The sequence below is a fragment of the Oncorhynchus clarkii genome, chromosome 23 (assembly GCF_045791955.1).
Source record: "Oncorhynchus clarkii lewisi isolate Uvic-CL-2024 chromosome 23, UVic_Ocla_1.0, whole genome shotgun sequence".
Lineage (NCBI taxonomy): Eukaryota > Metazoa > Chordata > Actinopteri > Salmoniformes > Salmonidae > Oncorhynchus > Oncorhynchus clarkii.
In genome coordinates this window covers 36,123,886-36,150,689 of record NC_092169.1, presented here as the reverse complement: position 1 = coordinate 36,150,689, position 26,804 = coordinate 36,123,886, and the positions used below count along the sequence as shown (strand labels likewise).

The 26,804-nt window shown below is 44.0% G+C and overlaps 1 protein-coding gene across 3 annotated transcripts; it reads left to right on the top strand.

Moving 5' to 3' along the window:
* On the top strand, window positions 1–26,227 carry LOC139381902 (eukaryotic elongation factor 2 kinase-like). Of its 3 annotated transcripts, none has more exons than XM_071125761.1 (18): window positions 1–1,009; window positions 1,472–1,755; window positions 2,334–2,408; window positions 11,737–11,837; window positions 18,133–18,193; window positions 18,372–18,409; window positions 19,057–19,228; window positions 21,634–21,783; window positions 22,034–22,166; window positions 22,290–22,417; window positions 22,670–22,892; window positions 23,218–23,288; window positions 23,389–23,493; window positions 24,549–24,683; window positions 24,764–24,952; window positions 25,053–25,177; window positions 25,385–25,563; window positions 25,688–26,227. In XM_071125761.1, the coding sequence occupies exons 2-18, from the start codon at window positions 1,507–1,509 to the stop codon at window positions 25,801–25,803; spliced, it is 2,250 nt and encodes a 749-aa protein (XP_070981862.1). In that variant the 5' UTR covers window positions 1–1,009; window positions 1,472–1,506; the 3' UTR covers window positions 25,804–26,227. The 3 variants fall into 3 exon arrangements, with proteins under 3 accessions (XP_070981862.1, XP_070981861.1, XP_070981863.1); XM_071125760.1 differs by having other exon boundaries at window positions 970–1,125; XM_071125762.1 differs by lacking the exons at window positions 1–1,009; window positions 1,472–1,755 and having other exon boundaries at window positions 2,345–2,408; window positions 11,741–11,837.
* Window positions 26,228–26,804: the final 577 nt, after the last annotated feature.

Below are 26,804 nucleotides of genomic sequence, written 5' to 3'. Positions count from 1 at the left end.
ACTATATCATAGAAGAAGAAAACGAAAAAGGAGGAAAAAACGTTAATAGTACTCTTTGTCTATTTCGATACGCAGTTAGTATAAACTTCCTCCAGTCAGAATTAATCTAAACATAACTCAAGAAATCTGTCATTCATTTTTACGTTTTTGCCAAGGATATCTAACTACGATGCTTGGTGCAGTATTTCAAAATTAAAATATTTGCTTGAAACGAGGCTTCTCTCAGAAGAATCCCTACTCTTGACCAATCAGCGACGTAGACTTCGCCTCCGAACTTCGCCTTGCCTCTCGGAAAAATCCCGTGTGCCCGAACTGCCGAAAAACACCTCACAGATTTTCAAAACGAACAAAAACTTCACAAAATGTCGTCATGATATTTGCACGAAGTCTTCCGAACTGTTTTGGATGGGAAGCATGCGGACGCTGAAGCATCTGTGGTTTCAACCCAGTCTATATTGGGTTGTTGGTTAGGTTAGGGACGTCCCAATGAGCCCGAGTAGCACTAACCATTTCATCTGTCGCACTGCTAACGTTAGCTGCTTGAGAGTGACTTTCAACTGTTTGCTAGATGTTGGACATGCACTTTCACCACGTGGCATCGTCTGTATTTTCATGCAAATGTGACAAACTCTACTAATTTCATTTTAGTGTTTGTGACCACTCGCAGTGGCCATACATATACTTATGTACATTCTTTTTTTGGCTCGCTGCCTAAAGGGGTGCGGCTGTCTGAGACTGTAAACAATACGTGTACGCCGCCAACCTGGACGGGTGAACATACAAAACTACAGAGAAGAGGGACTCGCCCTGGACCCTCTGGCCACCTCGGAGAGTCAGAATCCACCACAGTTCAGCAGCGGCCCTCTGACTTGGAATAACAGCTAGCTAGCAAGGCAACCCAACTAATTGAAAACGTTGCAAATACCGCCAGACAGAGGAAGTTGTTGGAGGATTATCAAGGCACGCATATTTTCATCGAGTAGTCTCTGTACACCCTTGATCAGATTAGGTAAATCGCCGCAGTACTGTCTTTGTCTACACTCATGTACTGTAAATGCACTGCAGCAAATGTTTTTTTATAAGCCCTCAACTCTTTACGAAACATTGAAAAGGTGTGATTGATGGGTGAGCCCCGAGCCTTTCTCACTACTGTTCAGCTGCAGTTTTTGTTCAATGGTAATACGTGTAGTAATAATTATTACTTCATAAAATAGTTGTACTAGTTGGATGTCTAAACAAGTGTTCCTGTATGCAATGTAAGACTAAACCAAATACTGCCATCCACATGTGACAGTTTGTTGCATTTGTGATGATTGAATAGGCCACAATTAAACACAGTTAGTTAGATTGTCATTGCGTCAGTATTTGTATTTTTTGTGTTTTATTGAACCTTAATTTAACTAGGCAATACAGCCATCTCTGTGTGTACATGCATATTCACATCTTTGTGTTTCTGTTGCAATTTCCCCAGCCCAGTACTCATCACACACACCCCTACAAGCCACCATGGAGGATGACCTGATGTTTAGTATGGAGGAGGTGGGCAGTGCTCAGCATAACCCAAGGAAACAGAGAACCCCAGGTCAACATGCTCCATCCCTTAGCGAAGCTAATGATAGCGGTGAGGACGACTACTACATCTGTCCCATCACAGACGACCCTGTCAGCCAGGCCAAAGACATCTGTGGCTATCTGAAGAACCTGGTCCACAGCAATCAGCTGTCCAACTCTCCCCAAAACTCCTTCATGTACAAGGTGAGCAGCAGTAGTGTAGGTGCAATATTACCAGGGTTCAGAAGATTCTTTAAGTACCAGCTGACTGGCAACATGTTGCCATGTACTGTATTGCTCTGTCAGTATGCAAAATGCTGAGCTCTTGCGCACACTGCTAGAGAGAAGGAGAATGCCATCTGTGTGTGATTGCATTGCTGTGGCTGACAGCAGGTCAGCTCCCTCTCGTCTCTACTCTCAGAACAGGAAGTACCTAGAGAGCAGCTCTCACCTCACATGATGATGTCATATGTAAACAACCCTTTCACAACACGGGTCGCAACCCTTGGCCTTTTGATCCAGTAGGCCAGCCTGTAGAGTGGGGAATAATAAATAGCCCTCCCTCAGAGTTCGGCAGACTGTTTGAGATGTAGAATTTATGGGTTGCCATGTTGGAAGCAAGTTCCAAAACACATTCTACTGGCAATAACATGATAATATTTCCCTTTTCATGGAAAGTTCAACACCAACATAGTCAACCAATCGCATATATTTTGCTCTGCTCCTCACATATGGTAAAGTTGCTAATATTAAGCAGTTAATTTCTCTGCCTCTCCACATAGAATGAAACAGAAACAGAGAAGGAAACTCCACAACAACGGTCAGTCGAGTTTGGGGCGTTATCTGACAATGGATGGGTACGTTACTCAGCACGTTGTTTCATTCCCCCCTCCTTTTGCATCAGTGACTGCCTCCTTTTTCCTCACCTTCCCGTCATTAATTCAGTCTTTAAATAATTTCTTCCTTCCTTCCATTGTATTTGCATGACCTGTTTTATCTAACCATTAGTTCCTTAGTTGTAATTTGATCTTCCCTAACCCGTGCAGGAGTCCTCAGGAATATATCAACAGTTAGTTAGGCTAATGCAAATCTAATAAGCACTTGACGATAATGGGTGAAACAGGGTATTGTTTCTTATTCTAAATGTAATTTTCAGCTCTACTGCGGTGCAAACTGTATCAGAAAAGCAACAGGCAGACAGGCTGTTTATACTGTACCATAACTTACCACTACTTTGTCTTATATCTGGTGATGCAGTTTTGTGAGGAGGTAGTGTCTGAGCACAAGGCCACAACCACAGATGTACTGTATATGATATCATTGAGGGTACAACCACAGCTATGCTGTATATAGTATCATTGGGGACGTGTGAAGGGACACTCAAACTGCAGGTGTCCTGGGACTGACGTGCAATGCCCAGTGTGTGTTTCTCACCAACCAGACGTGGCTTTCTGCCTGTTAAAAACATGACCTTCGTCTATCAATGTAAATAGTTTAGGCTAAATATACACTAGGCTAGATGGATGTCAGTTGCCACCTACTGCTTATTAGGTGCTGTACTGTGGTTGCCCTCAGCTCTAGCTTCTACAACCTAATGTGTGTGTATATCGGGGGTGGGGGGTTGGATTAAAAGCAGAAGACAAATTTCCATCTCTTAGAGTAACGTTAAATCTTATCTAAATTGCAGAGTGTGTGTGGCATAGTGAGTAGGTCACGCCGTCCACTAAATGCTCTTTCGTTTTTCCATGTTGTTTTAGCAGATGTCTAGTTCGGATTTGCTGTACTTGACGCACATGTGCTTTGCAAGGCTGCAGAAAGGTTTCAGCATGGAGGTAATTTTTGTTGTCTCTTGGTTCCCTGCTGTGTTCGACCAAAGCGCCGATTGTTACCGGGACCTCCATGCAAAAAATCTGCATGTAGACACATTGCCAATACGATTGGATTACCTGGTCAGTTGAAGGTGAAATTATTTGCTGGAAAGTGGAAGCTAGGTACTGGCAATTTCTTAGCTAAGCTATCTAGCAAAGTGATTGCTTTGTAGTTTGATAGATAACTAACTAGCCTGAATGTTAATGAACTTATCTTTGTAACTTACCACCACACCGTAAAGCAACACACGAGTTGAAAACACGTGATACACAAAACGGACTGCAGCCTAGTGCAACATCCTCAACGCAGCGGTGCGGACTGCTCCATTGACAATGAATGACTTGCGTCAAACTCTTTGCGTTCCCTAGGGAACTGGTGGACATGACAGGCTGACTACACCGCTCACGACACGTGCGCGAGTGTTGCAAAATTAATTTAGAAATCTATATTATTCAATTATTGCACCCACACTGCTCGCGCGCGCCAACGAGCGTCTGCGTTGCCAAGGGCTAAAATAGAAGTTCTATTTGTGATGCAGATCGCTCTGCAAGTCCTGCCTCTCCCATCTCCTCATTGGTTTATAGAAGCAGGTACCCACGTGCCATCTCCTCATTGGTTATACCCACGTGGGTGACAGAAGACGAACAAAGTCAGTGGCGGTAATGCACCTAATTTATGAAAGTTGGCAATCGTAATATAAAGTCAAGAGAAGAAAAAGCCTGGAAGGATGAGAGATGACTAGAAACAATTCGGTTGACCGTTGTTTGTGTGGATTAATTGGTGGAGTAGAGGACCTTGTGCATTTCAGGTAAAATAACAACTCAATGTTTATATCCCAGGACAAATTAGCTAGCAACAGCAAGCTAGCTAAATAGGACAAATTAGCTAGCAAGTGCAGGGCTAGCTAAATAGGACAAATTAGCTAGCAAGTACAAGCTAGCTAGCTAAATTGCCATACATGTTTAATGCTTTTTGACCTGTCCCCAAATTATTAGAATTGGTTCAGAGTTTGTTTTGATATTTTAACCTGCGTGTTTTGATTGCGTTTGGTGTGGGTGGGGACAAAATACATTTATGCACGATGGCGCACACGCGCAGCCGGTTTGGGTTCCGTGTGAGGCTGGAGAATGCTACTGTATGGGAGGGTCAGGTTACTAACAGGTTTACATTGCTAGCAAATGCCGCTAGTATCACTGTTACACGGAACCCAACCCAGCTGCGCACGTGCGCCATCGTGCATTAATTTATTTAGTCCCCCCACACCAAACGCGATCACGACATGCAGGTTAAAATATCAAAACAAACTCTGAACCAATTATATTAATTTGGGGACAGGTCGAAAAGCATGAAACATTTATGGCAATTTAGCTAGCTAGCTTGCACACACTAGCTAATTTGTCCTATTTAGCTAGCTTGCTGTTGCTAGCTAATTTGTCCTGGGATATAAACATTGAGTTTTTATTTTACCTGAAATGCACAAGGTCCTCTACTCCACCAATTAATCCACACAAACAACGGTCAACCGAATTGTTTCTAGTCATCTCTCATCCTTCCAGGCTTTTTCTTCTCTTGACTTTATATTAAGATTGGCAACTTTCATAAATTAGGTGCATTACCACCACTGACCTTGTTCGTCTTTCTGTCACCCACGTGGGTATAACCAATGAGATGGCACGTGGGTACCTGCTTGTGGGTATAACCAATGAGGAAATGGCACGTGGCTACCTGCTTCTATAAACCAATGAGAAGATGGGAGAGGCAGGACTTGAAGCGCGATCTGCGTCACAAATTGAACTGACTTTAATTTTAGCCCATGGCAACGCAGACGCTCATTGGCGCGCGCGATTAGTGTGGGTGCAATAATTTAATAATATAGACTTCAAAATGTATTTTGTAACGCTTGTGCACGTGATGTGAGCGGTGTCGTCAGCCTGTTAGTTCTGATAAAGCTGAGTACAACAGTCCTGACATTCATGTGTAGTCAGGAGTTTTTCCTGGTTAGGCCTCAGACAAGAAAAGCTCCTGTGCTGGCTGTGGTTGTAAAATGAATCTGGTGACAGCACGTTAATGATCTATGCTATTGTGCAATGTAGAGCTCTTGGGTGACTTTCAGATAGGACAGCTAATGTGAGACGTTTTATCCTCCTAGTAGGTCAATAGAAAGACTCCTATTTCTACATTGATACTTATATATCATAGGGCCAATAGTTTTCCATGGTCAGGTTATGTGGTCAGGAAAAACTCTTGGCCCTGTATCATATCTCATGATTCATTATGATTATCTTTTGCTGAAAGTTCCTGAAGCAAACTTCTCATGATCCTCTGTTGATTTGTCTGCTTATTATTCTGAACTTCCGGCGCCGACAGAGATGGCCGCCTCGCTTCGCGTTCCTAGGAAACTATGCAGTTTTTTGTTTTTTTACGTGTTATTTCTTACATTAGTACCCCAGGTCATCTTAGGTTTCATCACATACAGTCGAGAAGAACTACTGAATATAAGATCAGCGTCAACTCACCATCAGTACGACCAAGAATACGCTTTTCGCGACGCGGATCCTGTGCTCTGCCTTACAAACAGGACAACGGAGTGGATCCCATGCAGCGACCCAAAAAAACGACTCCGAAAAAGAGGGAAACGAGGCGGTCTTCTGGTCAGACTCCGGAGACGGGCACATCGTGCACCATTCCCTAGCATTCTTCTTGCCAATGTCCAGTCTCTTGACAACAAGGTTGATGAAATCCGAGCAAGGGTAGCATTCCAGAGGGACATCAGAGACTGTAACGTTCTTTGCTTCACGGAAACGTGGCTTACTGGAGAGACGCTATCCGAAGCGGTGCAGCCAACAGGTTTCTCCACGCATCGCGCAGACAGGAAAAAACATCTTTCTGGTAAAAAGAGGGGCGGGGGCGTATGCCTTATGACTAACGTGACATGGTGTGATGAAAGAAACATACAGGAACTCAAATCCTTCTGTTCACCTGATTTAGAATTCCTCACAATCAAATGTAGACCGCATTATCTACCAAGAGAATTCTCTTCGATTATAATCACAGCCGTATATATCCCCCCCAAGCAGACACATCGTTGGCTCTGAATGAACTTTATTTGACTCTTTGCAAACTGGAAACCATTTATCCGGAGGCTGCATTCATTGTAGCTGGGGATTTTAACAAGGCTAATCTGAAAACAAGACTCCCCAAATTTTATCAGCATATCGATTGCGCAACCAGGGGTAGAAAGACCTTGGATCATTGTTACTCTAACTTCCGCGACGCATATAAGGCCCTGCCCCGCCCCCCTTTCGGAAAAGCTGACCACGACTCCATTTTGTTGATCCCTGCCTACAGACAGAAACTAAAACAAGAGGCTCCCACGCTGAGGTCTGTCCAACGCTGGTCCGACCAAGCTGACTCCACACTCCAAGACTGCTTCCATCACGTGGACTGGGACATGTTTCGTATTGCGTCAGACAACAACATTGACGAATACGCTGATTCGGTGTGCGAGTTCATTAGAACGTGCGTTGAAGATGTCGTTCCCATAGCAACGATTAAAACATTCCCTAACCAGAAACCGTGGATTGATGGCAGCATTCGTGTGAAACTGAAAGCGCGAACCACTGCTTTTAATCAGGGCAAGGTGTCTGGTAACATGACCGAATACAAACAGTGCAGCTATTCCCTCCGCAAGGCTATCAAACAAGCTAAGCGTCAGTACAGAGACAAAGTAGAATCTCAATTCAACGGCTCAGACACAAGAGGCATGTGGCAGGGTCTACAGTCAATCACGGACTACAGGAAGAAATCCAGCCCAGTCACGGACCAGGATGTCCTGCTCCCAGGCAGACTAAATAACTTTTTTGCCCGCTTTGAGGACAATACAGTGCCACTGACACGGCCTGCAATGAAAACTTGCGGTCTCTCCTTCACTGCAGCCGAGGTGAGTAAGACATTTAAACGTGTTAACCCTCGCAAGGCTGCAGGCCCAGACGGCATCCCCAGCCGCGCCCTCAGAGCATGCGCAGACCAGCTGGCCGGTGTGTTTACGGACATATTCAATCAATCCCTATACCAGTCTGCTGTTCCCACATGCTTCAAGAGGGCCACCATTGTTCCTGTTCCCAAGAAAGCTAAGGTAACTGAGCTAAACGACTACCGCCCCGTAGCACTCACTTCCGTCATCATGAAGTGCTTTGAGAGACTAGTCAAGGACCATATCACCTCCACCCTACCTGACACCCTAGACCCACTCCAATTTGCTTACCGCCCAAATAGGTCCACAGACGATGCAATCTCAACCACACTGCACACTGCCCTAACCCATCTGGACAAGAGGAATACCTATGTGAGAATGCTGTTCATTGACTACAGCTCGGCATTCAACACCATAGTACCCTCCAAGCTCGTCATCAAGCTCGAGACCCTGGGTCTCGACCCCGCCCTGTGAAACTGGGTACTGGACTTCCTGACGGGCCGCCCCCAGGTGGTGAGGGTAGGCAACAACATCTCCTCCCCGCTGATCCTCAACACTGGGGCCCCACAAGAGTGCGTTCTGAGCCCTCTCCTGTACTCCCTGTTCACCCACGACTGCGTGGCCACGCACGCCTCCAACTCAATCATCAAGTTTGCGGACGACACAACAGTGGTAGGCTTGATTACCAACAACGACGAGACGGCCTACAGGGAGGAGGTGAGGGCCCTCGGAGTGTGGTGTCAGGAAAATAACCTCACACTCAACGTCAACAAAACTAAGGAGATGATTGTGGACTTCAGGAAACAGCAGAGGGAACACCCCCCTATCCACATCGATGGAACAGTAGTGGAGAGGGTAGCAAGTTTTAAGTTCCTCGGCATACACATCACAGACAAACTGAATTGGTCCACTCACACAGACAGCATTGTGAAGAAGGCGCAGCAGCGCCTCTTCAACCTCAGGAGGCTGAAGAAATTCGGCTTGTCACCAAAAGCACTCACAAACTTCTACAGATGCACAATCGAGAGCATCCTGGCGGGCTGTATCACCGCCTGGTACGGCAACTGCTCCGCCCTCAACCGTAAGGCTCTCCAGAGGGTAGTGAGGTCTGCACAACGCATCACCGGGGGCAAACTACCTGCCCTCCAGGACACCTACACCACCCGATGTCACAGGAAGGCCATAAAGATCATCAAGGACATCAACCACCCGAGCCACTGCCTGTTCACCCCGCTATCATCCAGAAGGCGAGGTCAGTACAGGTGCATCAAAGCTGGGACCGAGAGACTGAAAAACAGCTTCTATCTCAAGGCTATCAGACTGTTAAACAGCCACCACTAACATTGAGTGGCTGCTGCCAACACACTGACACTGACTCAACTCCAGCCACTTTAATAATGGGAATTGATGGGAAATGATGTAAATATATCACTAGCCACTTTAAACAATGCTACCTTATATAATGTTACTTACCCTACATTATTCATCTCATAGGCATACGTATATACTGTACTCTATATCATCGACTGTATCCTTATGTAATACATGTATCACTAGCCACTTTAACTATGCCACTTTGTTTACATACTCATCTCATATGTATATACTGTACTCGATACAATCTACTGTATCTGCCTATGCTGCTCTGTACCATCACTCATTCATATATCCTTATGTACATATTCTTTATCCCCTCACACTGTGTACAAGACAGTAGTTTTGGAATTGTTAGTTAGATTACTTGTTGGTTATTACTGCATTGTCGGAACTAGAAGCACAAGCATTTCGCTACACTCGCATTAACATCTGCTAACCATGTGTATGTGACAAATAAAATTAGATTTGATTTGATTTATCATATCTCTCCCTGTATTGTTTTCCTCTATCAATTCAAAAGAGGGATTTTGAGCACATACAGTTAATCAAACTTACTCACCTGACAGATAGGGCAGGTGTGCATCAGTGCTGCAGTCTTCTCGTTCACAGCCGCTGCCTTCTTAGCAGCCGCTGCCTTCTTAGCAGCCGCTGCCTTCTTAGCAGCCGCTGCCTTCTTTGCAGCCGCTGCCTTCTTTGCAGCCGCTGCCTCCTTGGCATCAGTCAACAAGTTCAACTTCAACTTGAGAGTGGAGCATTACAAATCATAGCCTATCACTGTGATTCGATATGTTGATTATTTAAGTCAGGTGTTAGAGCTGGGCTGGGACAAAACCCTTTACACACTCTTGCTCTTCATGACTTCCTGCAATGACTGAAACAGACCAAAGCAGGAGAATAGTGTTCCAGGTTGAAACAGTGTACCTAGTTGAGAGGTGATAAGACTCGGGCACTCCCAATGGTTCTGGAAAACAGAAGGTGAAAATAAGGTTTGCAATTTGGCATCAATAACATGATGGTAATTCTACCTAAAAAACAAAACAAATGTGTGAATACCAATTCATTTAAATACCCACCATAGCAGGTAGGACTTAAGTTTACACACTGTAACCTGGCCTACTAGCTACACTAAGGATCTGCTGTCCAGAGAGTAACAGCAAACATATCAATGTTTTCCTGCGGTAAAGTAAGCACACTGAATCGCGAGGATGCTAATCAGTCCATCTTTGAAAGCTCTCAAAAAGCCAGACTAAAATAATACAGCTAGCTGGGGTAGCTACAAGTGAAGTAGGCTACTCACCCACGGACACAAACACACTTTATCAAGAATGCCTAGTCCTAGCTTCACCATCTAAGTTAGCAAGCTAGACTGTTGGTTTATAAAAGCCAAAGAAAGCTAAACTTGTTTTTATAAATTTTTTGTGCATTTAAATGGCTAGACAAATAGACAGCAAATGTAGCCATCTAGCCAGGCTAATGTTGTTAACTAGCTAGCCATGAGCTAGCTAGCTAGATAACATGCATTTTCAATTTAAAACTTGCCCATGACAGTACACAGAATTGTCAATTTAAAAAAAACTTTAGCCAATTTATTAATTACTAAATGTAGCTAATATTAACATTACATGTGGCTAACATTAACATGCCTGTCCCGTCCAGATCATCATGGATTTGGTGAGTGATGTGAATCTTGAGACAGGAATTTGTAGTTCTTTATGAGCAGCTAATTAAGCATTTCATTTTTGGAGGGGGGTAAATATAGGCTAATATATTGATAAAAGTCACCTTGTCTGAGAGCGATTTACACGTTTATGAAAACGTCACGCCAGGGTAAGTCTATACAAAAAGTGTTTCTAAAATCCACAATGGATAAAATTAATGATGGATAAACTATTTGAACCATTTCCGTGTTTGACCGGCAGGTTTTATGGGTATTATGACTCATACTGTGCTTGGCTATGGTGCCAAAGATTTTTATAACTAACCCAAGATAGACCACAGCCTGTCGTTTCCAATGGGAACAAATGAGTCGTTGTGGGCAGAACAAGCAAGGAAGGGGCAGAAAAAGCAAGGAAGGGGCAGAGCCAAGCATGAGCTAGCGAGATCTTATTGGCGCGTTCTAGCATGTACAGTACATTCGGAACGTAATCAGACTCCTTCACTTTTTCTACATTTTGCTACATTACAGCCTTCTTGTAAAATCATTTAAATCGTTTTTTTCCCTCATCAATCTACACACAATACCCCATAATGACAAGACAAAAACAGGTTTTATAAATGTTTGCAAATGTATAATAATATTTTTTTTTTTTAAATGAAATATTACATTTACATAAGTATTCAGACCCTTTACTCAGTAATGGTTGAAGCACCTTTGGCAGCAATTACAACCATGAGTCTTCTTGGGTATGACGCTACATGCTTGGTACACCAATTCTTCTCTGCAGATCCTCTCAAGCTCAGGTTAGATGGGGAGCGTTGCTGCACAGCTATTTTCAGGTCTCTCCAGAGATGTTCAAGTCCAGATTCTGGCTGGGCCACAGAAGGACATTCAGAGACTTGTCCCTAAGCCGCTCCTGCGTTTTCTTTGCTGTGTGCTTAGGGATGTTGATCTGTTGGAAGATGAACCTTTGCCCCAGTCTGAGGTCCTGAGCACTCTGGAGCAGGTTTTCATCAAGGTTTTCATCAAGGATCTCTCTGTAATTACAAACTGAAAACCACATGAGTGTCCGACTCCCTGCAGCACATGCAGTCTGGAGGAGAGGAGAAAATGTGCGTCTTAAAAATAATACTTCCGATTTGTTTTTGTTTTTTGGGCTGACAAAAATATCTACCAGAATTCCATGACTGTCACATCCTTAATCTGTGTGTTTTCATTTATGTTTCCCCAGTGTCTGTAGCTTCCCTTAGCATAAGCTGTGATACAGTGTGATCTTCTAAAAGATGAGTCTTGTTTCCCATTGTTCCAGGCAGCGTGGAATAGAGCCTTAGAGAAGGCCAAGGCCATGCCTGATCTCTGGGCTGAGTTTCACCTGGAGGAAGTCAAGACAGAGCCATGCATACGATACAGGTACAGATTTGTGTGTGTGTGTCAGTAGTTGACAAATACACATCATCCCCACACCCCTGCCCTTTCTGTAGGTACAGTACATTATATAAACATCACTGCATTTCCTATGGCCCTTACAAGTTTTTCTTGGCCTGTGCACAAATCTCCCTTGTGGCAGATATCTGGGCTGTCTGCCTGCTCACGCCAAAACACTTAGTCTGAAGCCAAAAGGGATGTAACCACATTTTGCACAGAATTTGAGAGAAATAAGCTTTTTTGTACATTTGGAACATTTCTGGAATTTTTTATTTCAGCTCATGAACATTACTATTTATTTTAGCCAGGTCTACGGAAGCATGATATGAAGAAAATGTAGCCTATTTCAGAAGAACAGAATAGCATACTCTGAGTCGTCCTTATGTTAGGCCCTGATCTGGCTGTGAGCTACACTAGTTAATTTAGCAGACAAGATTTGCTCATCATTCCTGTTACATTATTTTAAAGTTAGAAAAATAAAATTGGGGCCTCCCGGGTGGCGCAGTGGTTAAGGGTGCTGTACTGCAGCGCCAGCTGTGCCATCAGAGTCCCTGGGTTCGCGCCCAGGCTCTGTCGTAACCGGCCGCGACCGGGAGGTGCGTGGGGCGACGCACTATTGGCCTAGCGTCGTCCGGGTTAGGGAGGGATTGGTCGGTAGGGATCTCCTTGTCTCATCGCGCACCAGCAACTCCTGTGGCGGGCCGGGCGCAGTGCGCGCTAGCCAAGGTTGCCAGGTGCACCTCCGACACATTGGTGCGGCTGGCTTCCGGGTTGGAGGCGCGCTGTGTTAAGAAGCAGTACGGCTGGTTGGGTTGTGTATCGGAGGACGCATGACATTCAGCCTTCGTCTCTCTCGAGCCCGTACGGGAGTTGTAGCAATCAGACAAGATAGTAGCTACTACAACAATTGGATACCACGAAATTGGGGAGAAAAAGGGGTAAAATAAAAAAAATTTAAAAAAAATAAATAAAAAAAGAAAAGAAAAATTAAATTGAACATGGCTCAATAAAATAGATAGGATATTTTTCCCCAAATGATTTCTGAGGGATTGTACACGTGTGGCTATTCTGTATTGAGCGGTTAACAAGGTGATAATTTGAAACAGGATTCATTTAGTTATTTATGCAATTTTAGCAGTGGTTACGTTTGTAATATGCCAGTTAGTCTACACCGGTTGTAAAGCGGATCATGTGTTTAATTGTAAAAATTGAGCAATAAATATAGTCGCTCCAGAAAGATGGGAACCTCTTTTAAATAGTGTCCGCTGGCCAGCCAAAACTCTGCGTTTGCGCAGTGACTGGGTTTATAAGGAACGCATGTTTCACTAGGATTTCTGTAGGCTATGGGCTCTCCAACCCTGTTCCAGGGGTCCTAGACCTATAGGCTATGGGCTCTCCAACCCTGTTCCAGGGGTCCAAGACCTACAGGCTATGGGCTCTCCAACCCTGTTCCAGGGGTCCTAGGCCTATAGGCTACACTTAGAGTTATTTGGCCACATTAGTTGTGATACAAACCTTATCAAGAAATATAGGCCTATGGGCAAGACATGATGAATGTGACTAAGATTTGAAATAGTTGCAAAAAAAATGCATGTGCTGTTTCTTGCCTTAGAATATTATCTCACCCATCAGACTATTCTCAATTTAATCTTGTATTTACATATTCTAAATCATATACAGTGGGGCAAAAAAGTATTTAGTCAGCCACCAATTGTGCAAATGCTCCCACTTAAAAACTATGACAGGCAAAATGAGAAAAAAAATCCAGAAAATCACATTGTAGGATTTTTTATTAATTTATTTGCAAATTATGGTGGAAAATAAGTATTTGGTCATCTACAAACAAGCCAGATTTCTGTCTCTCACAGACCTGTAACTTCTTATTTAAGTTCTCCTCTGTCCTCCACTCATTACCTGTATTAATGGTACCTGTTTGAAGTTATCAGTATAAAAGACACCTGTGCACAACTTCAAACAGACACACTCCAAACTCCACTATGGCCAAGACCAAAGAGCTGTCAAAGGACACCAGAAACAAAATTGTAGACCTGCACCAGGCTGGGAAGACTTAATCTGCAATAGGTAAGCAGCTTGGTTTTAAGAAATCAACTGTGGGAGCAATTATTAGGAAATGGAAGACATACAAGACCACTGATAATCTCCCTCGATCTGGGGCTCCACGCAAGATCGCACCCCGTGGGGTGAAAATTATCACAAGAATGGTGAGCAAATGGGCTCCCAGAACTACACGGGGGGACCTAGTGAATGACCTGCAGAGAGCTGGGACCAAAGTAACAAAGCCTACCATCAGTAACACACCACGTCGCCAGGAACTCAAATCCTGCAGTGCCAGACGTGTCCCCCTGCTTAAGCCAGTACATGTCCAGGCCCAACTGAAGTTTGCTAGAGAGCATTTGGATGATCCAGAAGAAGATTGGGAGAATGTCATATGGTCAGATGAAACCAAAATATAACTTTTTGGTAAAAACTCAACTCGTCGTGTTTGGAGGACAAAGAATGCTGAGTTGCATCCAAAGAACACCATACCTACTGTGAAGCATGGGGGTGGAAACATCATGCTTTGGTGCTGTTTTTCTGCAAAGGGACCAGGACGACTGATCTGTGTAAAGGAAAGAATGAATGGGGCCATGTATCGTGAGATTTTGAGTGAAAACCTCCTTCCATCAAGGGCATTGAAGATGAAACGTGGCTGGGTCTTTCAGCATGACAATGATCCCAAACACACCGCCCGGGTAACGAAGGAGTGGCTTCGTAAGAAGCATTTCAAGGTGGCCTAGCCAGTCTCCAGATCTCAACCCCATAGAAAATCTTTGGAGGGAGTTGAAAGTCCGTGTTGCCCAGCAACAGCCCCAAAACATCACTGCTCTAGAGGAGATCTGCATGGAGGAATGGGCCAAAATACCAGCAACAGTGTGTGAAAACCTTGTGAAGACTTACAGAAAACGTTTGACCTCTGTCATTGCCAACAAAGGGTATATAGTATTGAGATAAACTTTTGTTATTGACCAAATACTTATTTTCCACCATAATTTGCAAATAAATTAATTAAATATCCTACAATGTGATTTTCTGGATTATTATTCTCATTTTGTCTGTGATAGTTGAAGTGTACCTATGATGAAAATTACAGGCCTCTCTCATATTTTTAAGTGGGAGAACTTACACAATTGGTGGCTGACTAAATACCTTTTTGCCCCACTGTATGTGTGAAAATAGTTTTGATTTAGAATGGACCAGGGTCAGGGGGGAAAAGATATGGCATCCGTATGCACTTGAATAGCGAATGAAGGGACTATTTTTCGGTGGTTGATTTTCATGCCAAGCAGGTAGGCAACTCCTGTTGTAAATGTGCTTAATATTAGGGAAGTTGAGAAATAAATATAGTAGGCCTAGCCTATAGAAAGCTGATGGGATCCTCCTCATTTTTAGAGGCTATCAAAACACTTATTTCAATTCATATTTAATTTATTTCACCTTTATTTAACCAGGTAGGCCAGTTGAGAACAAGTTCTCATTTACAACTGCAGCCTGGCCAAGATAAATCAAAGCAGTGTGACAAAAACAACAACACAGAGTTACACATGGAATAAACAAACGTACAATCAATAACACAATAGGGGGAAAATCTATATACCGTGTGTGCAAATGAGGTAAGGCAATAAATAGGCCGTAGTGGCAAAGTAATTAAATCAAATGTATTTATAAAGCCCTTCTTACATCAGCTGATATCTCAAAGTGCTGTACAGAAACCTAGGAAGACACCTAGAGAGGAACCAGGCTATGAGGGGTGGCCAGTCCTCTTCTGGCTGTGCCGGGAGGAGATTATAACAGAACATGGCCAAGATGTTCAAATGTTCATAGATGACCAGCAGGATCAAATAATAATAATCACAGTAATTGTCGAGGGTGCAACAGGTCAGCATCTCAGAACTAAATGTCAGTTGGCTTTTCATAGCCGATCATTGAGAGTATCTCTACCGCTCCTGCTGTCTTTAGAGTTGAAAACAGCAGGTCTGGGACAGGTAGCACGTCCGGTGAACAGGTCAGGGTTCCATAGCCACAGGCAGAACAGTTGAAACAGGAGCGGCAGAACAGTTGAAACTGGAGCGGCAGCACGGCCAGGTGGACTGGGGACAGCAAGAAGTCATCAGGCCAGGTAGTCCTGAGGCATGGTCCTAGGGCTCAGGTCCTCCGAGAGAAAGAAAGAATTAGAGAGAGCATACTTAAATTCACACAGGACACTGGATAAGACAGGAGAAATACTCCAGATATAACAGACTGACCCTAGCCCCCCGAACATAAACGACTGCAGCATAAATACTGGAGGCTGAGACAGTAGGGGTTGGGAGACACTGTGGCTCCGTCCGACGATACCCCCGGACAGGGTCAAAAGGGCAGGATATAACCCCACCCACTTTGCCAAAGCACAGCCCCCACACCACTAGAGGGATATCTTCAACCACCAACTTATCATCCTAAGACAAGGCCGAGTATAGCCCACAAAGATCTCCTCCACGGCATAACCCAGGGGGGTGCGCCAACCCAGACAGGAAGATTGCGTCAGTGACTCAACCCACTCAAGTGACGCACCCCTCCTAGAGACGGCATGGAAGAGCACCAGTAAGCCAGTGACTCAGCCCATGTAATAGGGTTACAGGCAGAGAATCCCAGTGGAGAGAATTACAATTTAGCAATTAAACACTGGAGTGATAGATGTGCAGAAGATGAATGTGCAAATAGAGATACTGGGGTGCAAAGGAGCAAAACATAAATAAATAAATAAATAACAATATGGGGATGGGGTAGTTGGGTGGGCTATTTACAGATGGACTATGTACAGATACAGTGATCTGTGAGCTGCTCTGACAGCTGATGCTTAAAGTTAGTGAGGGAGATACGTCTCCAGCTTCAGTGATTTTTGCAATTCGTTCCAGTCATTGGCAGCAGAGAACTGGAAGGAAAGGCGGCCAAAGGAGGAATAGGCTTTGGGGGTGACCAGTGAAATATACCTGCTGGAGCGCATGCTACGGGTGGGTGCTGCTATGGTGACCAGTGAGCTGAGATAAGGCAGAGCTTTACCTAGCAAAGACTCATAGATGACCTGGAGCCAGTGGGTTTGGTGATGAATATGAAGCGAGGGCCAGCCAACGAGAGCATACAGGTCGCAATGGTGGGTAGTATATGGGGCTTTGGTGACGAAACTGATGGCACGGTGATAGACTGCGTCCAATTTGCTGAGTAGAGTGTTGGAGGCTATTTTGTAAAAGACATCGCTGAAGTCATTGTGCCAAAGGTGATCCTATTCTGCTCAAACTCCAGGGCTCTCATGAAGTGTTTGATTTGGTAGAGGGATTAGAGGGACAGTAGGACACTGAGTACCAGGCCATTAGAAAGTGTGGTATGCTACTAATGACCATCAGAGCACAGTTTTGGAGAAGCCTAGTTACCGTGACTCAACGGTCATGTGGAATTTGGTTGCGGTCATGACTCGTGGCTACCGGACAACTCTAGTCGTAACCTCGCTCTACCTAAGCCTCTCTGGTCTCTTAGCCAATGGCATGGTGCCATCTTCTTGTCCCATGCCCCCAGTAGCAGTGGCTGACTCCTGACTGGAATAAAAACCCTGGTACACAGAGTTCTAGGCAGAGACATATGCTTGGCAGGACAGACTGTGTAAATATTTTGCCTCTGCGTCTGTTATATGTCTTATCGGTGTGTATGGCTGACCCAGTCTCAGACAAGCCAAGCATTCATAATCTGTACATACAGTGTGTTTGAAATTCTCCCCCTAGGATCAGATCCAGTCTAGAGAAGGAACCCTACAAACTGTTAATGATCCCAATGGTGAGAATTGATTGTGACGTGTAACGTCAAGTTCACATGGGTGATAAATGCATTCCCACATGGTCTTTGGGTCTGGGCTCTGACATTGAACATCACCAAACCAATGGAATATCTCACAACCCCTTTTAATCCTGGGGGACGTGACATCATAGATTAGACTATTTTCAGGTTATGGATGACTATATTTGGACTATTTGAGGATAAGCAGAGCAGGTCCTGGTTAGAACAAAACCAAGTACTCTAATGTTTGTCAGTTTCTGTTTTCAGTCCCCTTGTTCTAACCCCGACCCCTTCAGTATATGGACTAATTTCTAGTCATCACCATATTGCTAAAACAAGTCCAGAATTCTGGACCATATAGAACTGAATAATAATGTTTGATCAATGGATGTTTATTTGCTTGATCTCTCCACAGGTACAAGGCTATCACAGCGGAGTGGTCTCAAGACACAGTGCACATCAAGATGTCTGGCCAGGTATGCCTCCACTCCTAAATCAGCAGTAATCTATGTTATTATTCATCAGAACATTGTTGGACTTGTGGATATGTATGTGGAATGTAGTAACACTGTTTACATGAATGTGAAAGTCTTCCGAAGCTTGGTGAGTTGAGTTTCTCAGCAATTATTGATTTGTCTTTTTGGTTTCTCACAGCCTTTTGGACGCGGTGCCATGAGGGAATGCTTCAGAACGTAAGTGTCACACACTTTATCTTTAATAATGTTCTCCATACGGCCTGGTCTCTTATTGGCCTTTTGTTCCTGCTAGTTTCAGAGCCGTGTGATCTTTCCTCTTCATGCAGTGTAAACAAAATGACAAGACGGTACGAGCTGCTCAGGTCCCCAATCCACATTCCACAAATATCTCCCTGACCCATTTAGTCCAGTTTAGAGCCCTAGATAGATCCCTAGACAGAAACAAACATTCCATGACTACAACATTCTAATTCACATTCTCAATTCTCAAACTTTTCATGACAACATGGCACCCAGTGGAGTTCTCTATCTCAAAGTTTGTGACCTTATGATATTATGATCCCTTTCTGTGGGGACAGTGTAGTGGAGGCAATGAGGCATCCATCCTGTCTATATCAGACCACTGGCAGTCCAACAAATAAACCCTCACCCACTAACAAGCTCACGCACAGGTTCTCACCATAGAAAGCATCTTTATGGTTTATCAGCAAAAATACACAAATCCCAAGAGATACGCCACTCAAACCCTTAGGAGTATTTCACCTTAGTTGGATTTACTCATTTAAATGTTCCTGACATTTTAATACAGTGCCATTCTTATAATCTTTGTCATTTTTCCATATTTCCTTTCCATCTTTCTGCAGGAAGAAGCTGTCTAACTTCTCCCACAGTAGTAACTGGAAGAGTGCGTGTAACTATGTGACGAAGCGCTACATGGAGCCTGTGGACAGGGATGTGTACTTTGAGGATGTCAGGTTGCAGATGGAGGCCAAACTCTGGGGAGAAGAGTACAACCGCCACAGGCCACCCAAACAGGTATGGATGGAACATTTAATTAACCAATGAGTCATCCAGTTGATTGGTCAATTGATTGATTGATTAGATCAGCCTTTCTTAAAGTATGGGTGGGTCGCGGACCTGTTCATGGTGGGTCTTAACGTGTTAGAGTAAAAGTATGATTTCATTAATTACTGGAATTTATTTGTCCAAGTGTAAATGGACTCTATTCATTGCGCTATCTGCTTAGCAGCCGTGTCAGCTTGGCAGCTGCGTGAGTGGGGGAGCGATGCCCGTGTGCTTCGCAGTTTACCAAATCTTTTTTCTGCAGTTTTCTTGAAGATCACTCTGCGACCCACACGACGCAGCGCTGTTGTTCAGCAGCAGATGATACGCTGTCAGACAATGACTTGCCATTCTCACTCGCCTTCACTCACCGATGTCATCAAATGACTTGTGTCATCAAATGGCGTCACGTTTGCCACAAGTTCTGACAGCTCAATTGTCATGAAATGCAAATACGGCGATGAGTTTCTCTCTCTTGGTTTAATATAAACTTTGAGAAACAACGAGGGGCGTCCACAATGTGTTTGGTGCGGGGAAGTGCTTAGTAATGATTCTCTCAAAATGAACAAATTAAAACAACACATTCTGACCAAACATCCACAGCATGATGGTAAACCCAGAGAGTTTTTTCAGAACAAGGCATTGTTGTCATTTTATAACAGGCGATAGATAATAAGCAGAAATAAGGGAATATCATCTCTCAATGTAGATGTGAGTTTCTCTTTAAAACAATTCCCTAGTACACAGCTATTAATGTTAGTTAGATTGCTAATATTAGCCAAAGCAAGCAAGCTAGCTAGCTACTGATAGTGCAACACTAAGTTACAGTGCATATGAAGATAAAAGGATCAGGCCTACTGTACATCTTACTGTAGAAAGGATTGTTGAAAACAAGTCTAGGTTGGAACTGTTGCTGTTAAAATACAAGTAATAATTTTTATTCTGAACTGGAATAAACTGATTGAAGCAAGATGCTTTTTTGAGGCAAACCCACACATAGTTCTGGGTTGTTCATCTTCAGCAGGATGCATGACCTCAGGTTAACATTCTCAAGCATTTATATTCTGGGCTCAGGTTTAAAAACTGAGCCCAGGTTTAAAAACTGTGATGTGCTCAGTGTATTCCAATTCAGAATGAAAATTATTTATTGTATTTTAACAACCGTTCCAACCTAGATTTTTTTTTTTCAACAATAGTTTCTACAAAATGGAAATACATTAGTTACGTAAGTATTCAGACTCTTTTCTATGAGACGCGAAATTGAGCTCAGGTGCATCCTGTTTCCATTGATCATCCTTAGGATGTTTCTACAACTTGATTGCAGTCCACCTGTGGTAAATTCAATTGATTGATCTAGAGGTGAAAGAAACGCACACCTATTTAGGTTTAGGTGCTGGCTAGCAGAGTAGAAATCTTGAAAAATTAAAGGAGAGCTGCACACTCTAGGAGCACAGATGCAATAATTTAATGTAATAACCTAATATCCAACGCTTCGACAGACAAACTCCTAAGAGTGTGTGGCTCTCCTTTAAATTAAATTGATTGGACATGATTTGGAAAGGCACACACCTGTCCATATAAGGTCCTACAGTGCATGTCAGAGCAAAATCCAAGCCATGAGGTCAAAGGAATTGTCTGTAAATCTCGAGACATGATTGTGTCGAGGCACAGATCTGGAGAAGGGTAGCAAAACATTTCTGCAGTATTGAAGGTCCCCAAGAACACATTGACCTCCATCATTCTTAAATGGAAGAAGCTTGGAACCACCAAGACTCCTAGAGCTTGAGAAGATCTGCAAAGAAGAATGGGAGAAACTCCCCAAATACAGGTGTGCCAAGCTTGTAGCGTCATACCCAAGAAGACTCAAGGCTGTAATCACTGCCAAAGGTGCTTCAACAAAGTACTGCATAAAGGGTCTAAATGTTTGTTCATTTTTGACATTTCTAAAAACCTATTAGTGTTTTGTCATTATGGGGTATTGTGTGTAGATTGATGAGGGGGGAAAAATAATTGAATCCATTTTAGAATAAGGCTGTAACGTAACAATGTGGAAAAAGTCAAGGTGTCTGAATACTTTACAAATGCACTATAAGAGTGTTTTTAATGAGGAAAAATAAACATGAATAGCTATTTATATTATTATATTTCATTGTTATTTGTCTATATTGCATTTGTTTGAGGCATAAGGGCAATGAAAAGTACAGATATTTATGTATAGTTGAAGGTGTCAAAAGAGGGGGTCCCAGGAAAACACAGAATTTCTCATTTGGGTCCCAGGCTGAAACAGTTTAGGAACCCCTGGATTAGATGATTGATTGTGGATTTTCCACGATTTTCTAACAATGAAACTAACCATTCTCACTCTCTCCCCCTCCCAGGTGGACATCATGCAGATGTGTGTGATTGAGATGATGCAGCGTCCAGGTAAACCTCTGTACCACCTGGAACACTACATTGAGGGGAAGTACACAAAATACAACTCCAACTCCGGCTTCGTCAAGGATGACAACATCAGGCTCACTCCACAGGTACTTCTTCGTCAAGGACGACAACATCCGGCTGTTACTGCTGTAAATGTGTTGGACAACTTCATGGATTACTCCTGAGCTGCAGAACCCAACAATGCATCTTCATCTTTGTTATCAATTGAAAATGCTAGATTTGAAATTGTATCATTTTTCTTTGTTCTGTGTGTGAACTTCCAACCTATCAAAATGCCTGTAAACCACCATATTTTCGTTTTTTGCTGGTAACTAGTGATTTTCTGTCTGCCTGCAGGCATTTAGTCACTTCTCATTTGAGCGTTCGGCCCACCAGCTGATTGTGGTGGACATCCAGGGGGTGGGGGACCTCTACACGGACCCCCAGATCCACACAGAGAAGGGCAAAGGCTTTGGAAATGGAAACCTGGGTACGGCTTTCTCTCACACAGTCACACTGTTAGCAACACAAAGGTAGACTGACATTTTCAGTTGTGACCCACCTAGCGAAAGACTTTCAATTAGATTGCAACATACTTGTATGTGTATTACAGGTGTGCGGGGCATGGCGCTGTTCTTCCACTCCCACCTGTGTAATAAGATCTGTAAGAGTATGGGCCTCACACCCTTTGACCTCTCCACTGCAGAGAAAAGCCAGCTGGACTGCACCAACAGACTGCTGGTGAGACCATAGAAATATATTGAAGTAGAATCAGTGTGTGAGACCGATGACACATAGCATCACATATTATCCTAGTTGTAGCCACAGGCATCGTATTACCACAGAAATTATATTAGCACATCACAGACAGGATACAACCGTGGAAATTATTTGAACACAGGCCCGAGACGTCATGCAACTTTTATGCAGCTATTTAGAATTGTCTTTTAGTCCTCATATTTAACAATATTTTCAACCCTCCCCTCCAATCAGAGGTCGGCCCAGACGGTACTGAGGGGTAGTGAGGAACAGTGTGGTTCAGCTCGTGTTCGTACCATCTCAGTGGGCCGTGCGCCCCCATTTCTCTCCCGTCTGTCAGAGACCCTGACTGGGGACAACACTATAAGTGACTCCATCCCCTGCTCGCCCCTCGCCTTCCCTGGCTCCCCCCTAGGACAGCACTTCTCTATGGGCTCCATGGGAAAGTCTCCTCTGGGTAGGAACAGGGCTTAGAGGTTATAGTACACCCAAATAACACTTATCTAATTTTATGTTAATCTAGAAGGTTATCTGTGGGCCTGTGATGTCAGTGACCCAACATCTGGGTTTGTTTTATTAGCTGCAGCCCAGCATTAGCATGACGTTCCAAATAGCATGCCTAAAGCCCCATAAAAACGAACTAACCGGTGTTGTTATTTGATACCCTAGACTAGAGGTTGAATGAACAAGGGCTCAGTTTGAGATATAGTTGAACTACTTCAACTCTTTAAAAAAAAAAATCTGCCATTCTTCTAATCTAACATCTGGTTTCCCACCCTCAGATTGGTCTTTTGTAAATGAGATGGATGAACGGGAGAAACACAACAACCGCAGCCACAGCCCAGAACACAAGGTCAGTGAAGGCTTTGTGGAAATGGCTCTTACGATCCTGATCACAAGAATGACATTAGTTGTGGTTGACATAAACTGAGGCCTGTGCTTGTTTTCTGTAGGACTCAGAGAATGGAGGAGACAGTGGGTGTCCAAGTGAGAGGAGGAGTGAAGGGGACCCCAACGATGGGGGACATTACTCTTCTCTACACCAACACTCAGTCTTGGTGAGCTTGTCAGTCATAAATACTTTATGGAAACAGTCAACTACTTCCTCTTTAGTCTTGTATTGTTTCTAGCTGACACCAAAGTTATTGTTCATGTTTGCTCACCATTTACATTTGAGTAATTGAGCAGACGCTCTTATCCAGAGCGACTTACCGTTTTCATACTGATCCCCCATTGGAAGTGCCATGCTCTACCAACTGAGCCACACTGGACCACCATGACATGGATTCTCTGACGCCCCAACATCAAAAGCTGTTAACCTATTACTCTCTGTATAGCCATGTGAGTGTGAATCTAACCTTCTCTTTAGCTCCGTTTATGTCACCATGTAGGCCCGCCCCACCTCTACAGCAGTCTGAGTCGGATGGGTAAACAAAATAAATGACCATTATCAAAGCCACCTTCGCTATAATCAAATAACCCCTTGCTCATCTTTGTCGCCCCCTATCCTTTGCTCACTAGTGTAGAGTTCCTGCTGTCTAATCTATGGCTCCATTCCATGGGATAACTGACAGCTAACTGGGTTTTTGCTGCTGTGTCTGTCTCCTTGCTAGAGAAAGGTTCCTAGCAGATCCTCCCTTAACCCAAACCTAAATTATCTTGCTGTAAATGTCTCCAACAGCCAACAGCCCTGTCCTCTGCATGAAGGGGACTAACCCAGGCCTTTGCAGGGTTGGAGCACTGACGTTGCACTGTGTCAGTTGATGATTTGACACATGCTTGTTTTCTAAGGATGTATGCTTAGTAGGGGCAAAGGTTTTATTGCACCCAAGAAAAGGAATTCAAACTCAGCAGCCGCCCTGTGTTTTGGTCTTATTCTATGTGTGTCCTTGTTTGGCCTCTCCATGTCAACATGTTCACCTGGTCCCTCCCTGATCAAATCACCTAACCAATCAATAGGTCTGTAACTGCCTGTTCCATCTCTCACTGCATACCTGTGGTATGATTAGCATTAGTGTTAAATCAGATATGTACAAGTTGAGGCTTGAGTACTATGAACATGCATACATATACAGTGCTTCATTGACCTTTTCTATGCTCTCTGTCTGTTTAGCTGACAGATGAGAAATGGAGTGTCTACCACACTTCTCGTTCTCACGTCCACCGGCCATCCTGTGTTGCTGTGGAGGTGGAGAGACTCGACTCCATGATCCTGGAGAGGAAGACCGGGAAGTCCATCCTGGGGAAAGTGAGTGGCTGGGACACACACACACATGCACGTACACACACTAAAAACACACAATAAATCTCCTTTTGCCTCTTCCCCAGGTCCACCTGGCGATGGTGAATTACCACGAGGGTGGTCGGTTCTGTGAAAAGGAGGAGCAGTGGGACCAGGACTCAGCCATGTACCACCTGGAGACGGCAGCCATGTGTGGGGAACTAGAGGCTATCATTGCCCTGGGACAGTGTTACCTACAGCTGCCACACCATATACTGTCAGAGATTGAGCTAGAGGTATCTCTTTCTCTCTACCTCTCTCTCTAATTCACAATGTGTCTTTTGACTCCTTCTCTATATTGTAATTCCATGCTGTATGTTGTTTTCTTGTGATCAGGACAACTCAGGGAGCCGTATGAAGGGTTTCAAGTTCCTGCTGCAGGCTGCTGAGGCAGGAGACAGACCCTGTATGATCCTGGTGGCCAGGGCCTTCGACACAGGCATCATCCTCTCACCAGACAGGTCAGAGACTGGGGGGACATATCAGATATCAACTAATGATGGGACCATCTATGATGAGAAGCTATCAACCCAGAACAATACAGATTACACAAATACAACTAATAGAGAGCAGTCCCCAAGACACCGACTATATCAGGACTGTGAAATGGATGTTAAATGAAAAGCGCTTCTTCATAACAAACCTATAAAAACCTCTGTGGTTCTCAGGTCCCAGGACTGGAAGGAGGCGGTGAGCTGGTACAACTGTGCCCTGAACATGACGGACTACGACGAGGGGGGCGAGTATGACGGCATGCAGGACGAGCCTCTCTACCTGCTGCTGGCCAGAGAGGCTGAGATGTACCAGGAGGGGGGCCATGGCCTGGACCTAGACCCACAGAGAGCAGGTAAGTAAGCAGAGAGAAACACAGCTGAACTTAAACTAGAACTAAACCCTAACTTGAGCCCTCGGTGTGATAACCTCTGTTGTACTTACAGTGACTAACCACAGACTCTCTTTCTCTGGCCCAGGTGATCTGTTCACACAGGCAGCAGACGCAGCCATGGAAGCAATGAAAGGCCGACTGGCCAACCAGTACTATATGAAAGCAGAGGAGGCCTGGGGCATGATGGAGGAAGAGGAGTAGGAGACAGAGGGGACGTCACTCTGCAAGGCCAAAGGAATCGGCTAATGTAGTGATGGATACTTCTCCCTAATGTTTTAAAGTTTACAGACACTTTTACTGTGATTTCCTAAATGCAGTGTGAGTGTATGATCTGTGTGTGACCATTTATGCAGCTGTCCTCTGGCCTAACTGTGTTTCTTGGTGATAACTGAAGGAATTGTCTTTATTTTACACTTTCTATTTGGAACTGGTTTTTGTCTTTTCATCTATTTTCCCCTTTTCTATTCCTGTCCCCATTGCCCTTTTGGATATACAGTGTATTCAGACCTCTTGACCGTATTATTTTATTTGTTTCTTCTCATCAATCTACACACAAAACCCCATAATAACAAAGCATAAACAGGTTTTTAGATTTTTTTTGCAAATGTATATATAAAAAAAAAAATGGAATTATCACATTAACATAAGTAGTGAGGACTTTGTTGAAGCACCTTTGGCAGTGATTACAGCCTTGAGTCTTCTTGGGTATGACGTTACAAGCTTGGCACACCTGTATTTGGGGAGTTTCTCCCATTCTTCTCTGCAGATCCTCAAGCTCTGTCAGGTTGGATGGAGAGCATCACTGCACAGCTATTTTCAGGTCTCCAGAGATGTTTGATCGAGTTCAAGTCCGGGCTCTGGCTTGGCCACTCAAGGACATTCAGAGACTTACCCTGAAGCCACTCCTGTGTTGTCTTGGCTGTGTGCTTAGGGTCGTTGTCCTGGTGGAAGGTGAACCTTGGCTCCTGTCTGAGATCCTGAGCGCTCTAGAGCAGGTTTTCATCAAGGATCACTCTGTACTTTGCTCCGTTCATCTTTCCCTCTGCTGACTGATCTCCCAGTCCCTTCCTCTGAAAAACATCCCCACAGCATGATGCTGCCACCACCATGCTTCACCGTAGGGATGGTGCCAGGTTTCCTCCAGACGTGATGTTTGGCATTCAGGCCAAATAGTTCAATCTTGGTTTCATCAGACCAGATAA

What these genes read in the sequence shown, in the direction of transcription:
- LOC139381902 (XM_071125760.1), top strand. An exon ending in CGTTATCTGACAATGGATGG is followed by an intron (nt 2,409 to 11,736) that starts GTACGTTACTCA and finishes CCATTGTTCCAG; the next exon opens with GCAGCGTGGAATAGAGCCTT. An exon ending in GCCACAGGCCACCCAAACAG is followed by an intron (nt 19,229 to 21,633) that starts GTATGGATGGAA and finishes TCCCCCTCCCAG; the next exon opens with GTGGACATCATGCAGATGTG.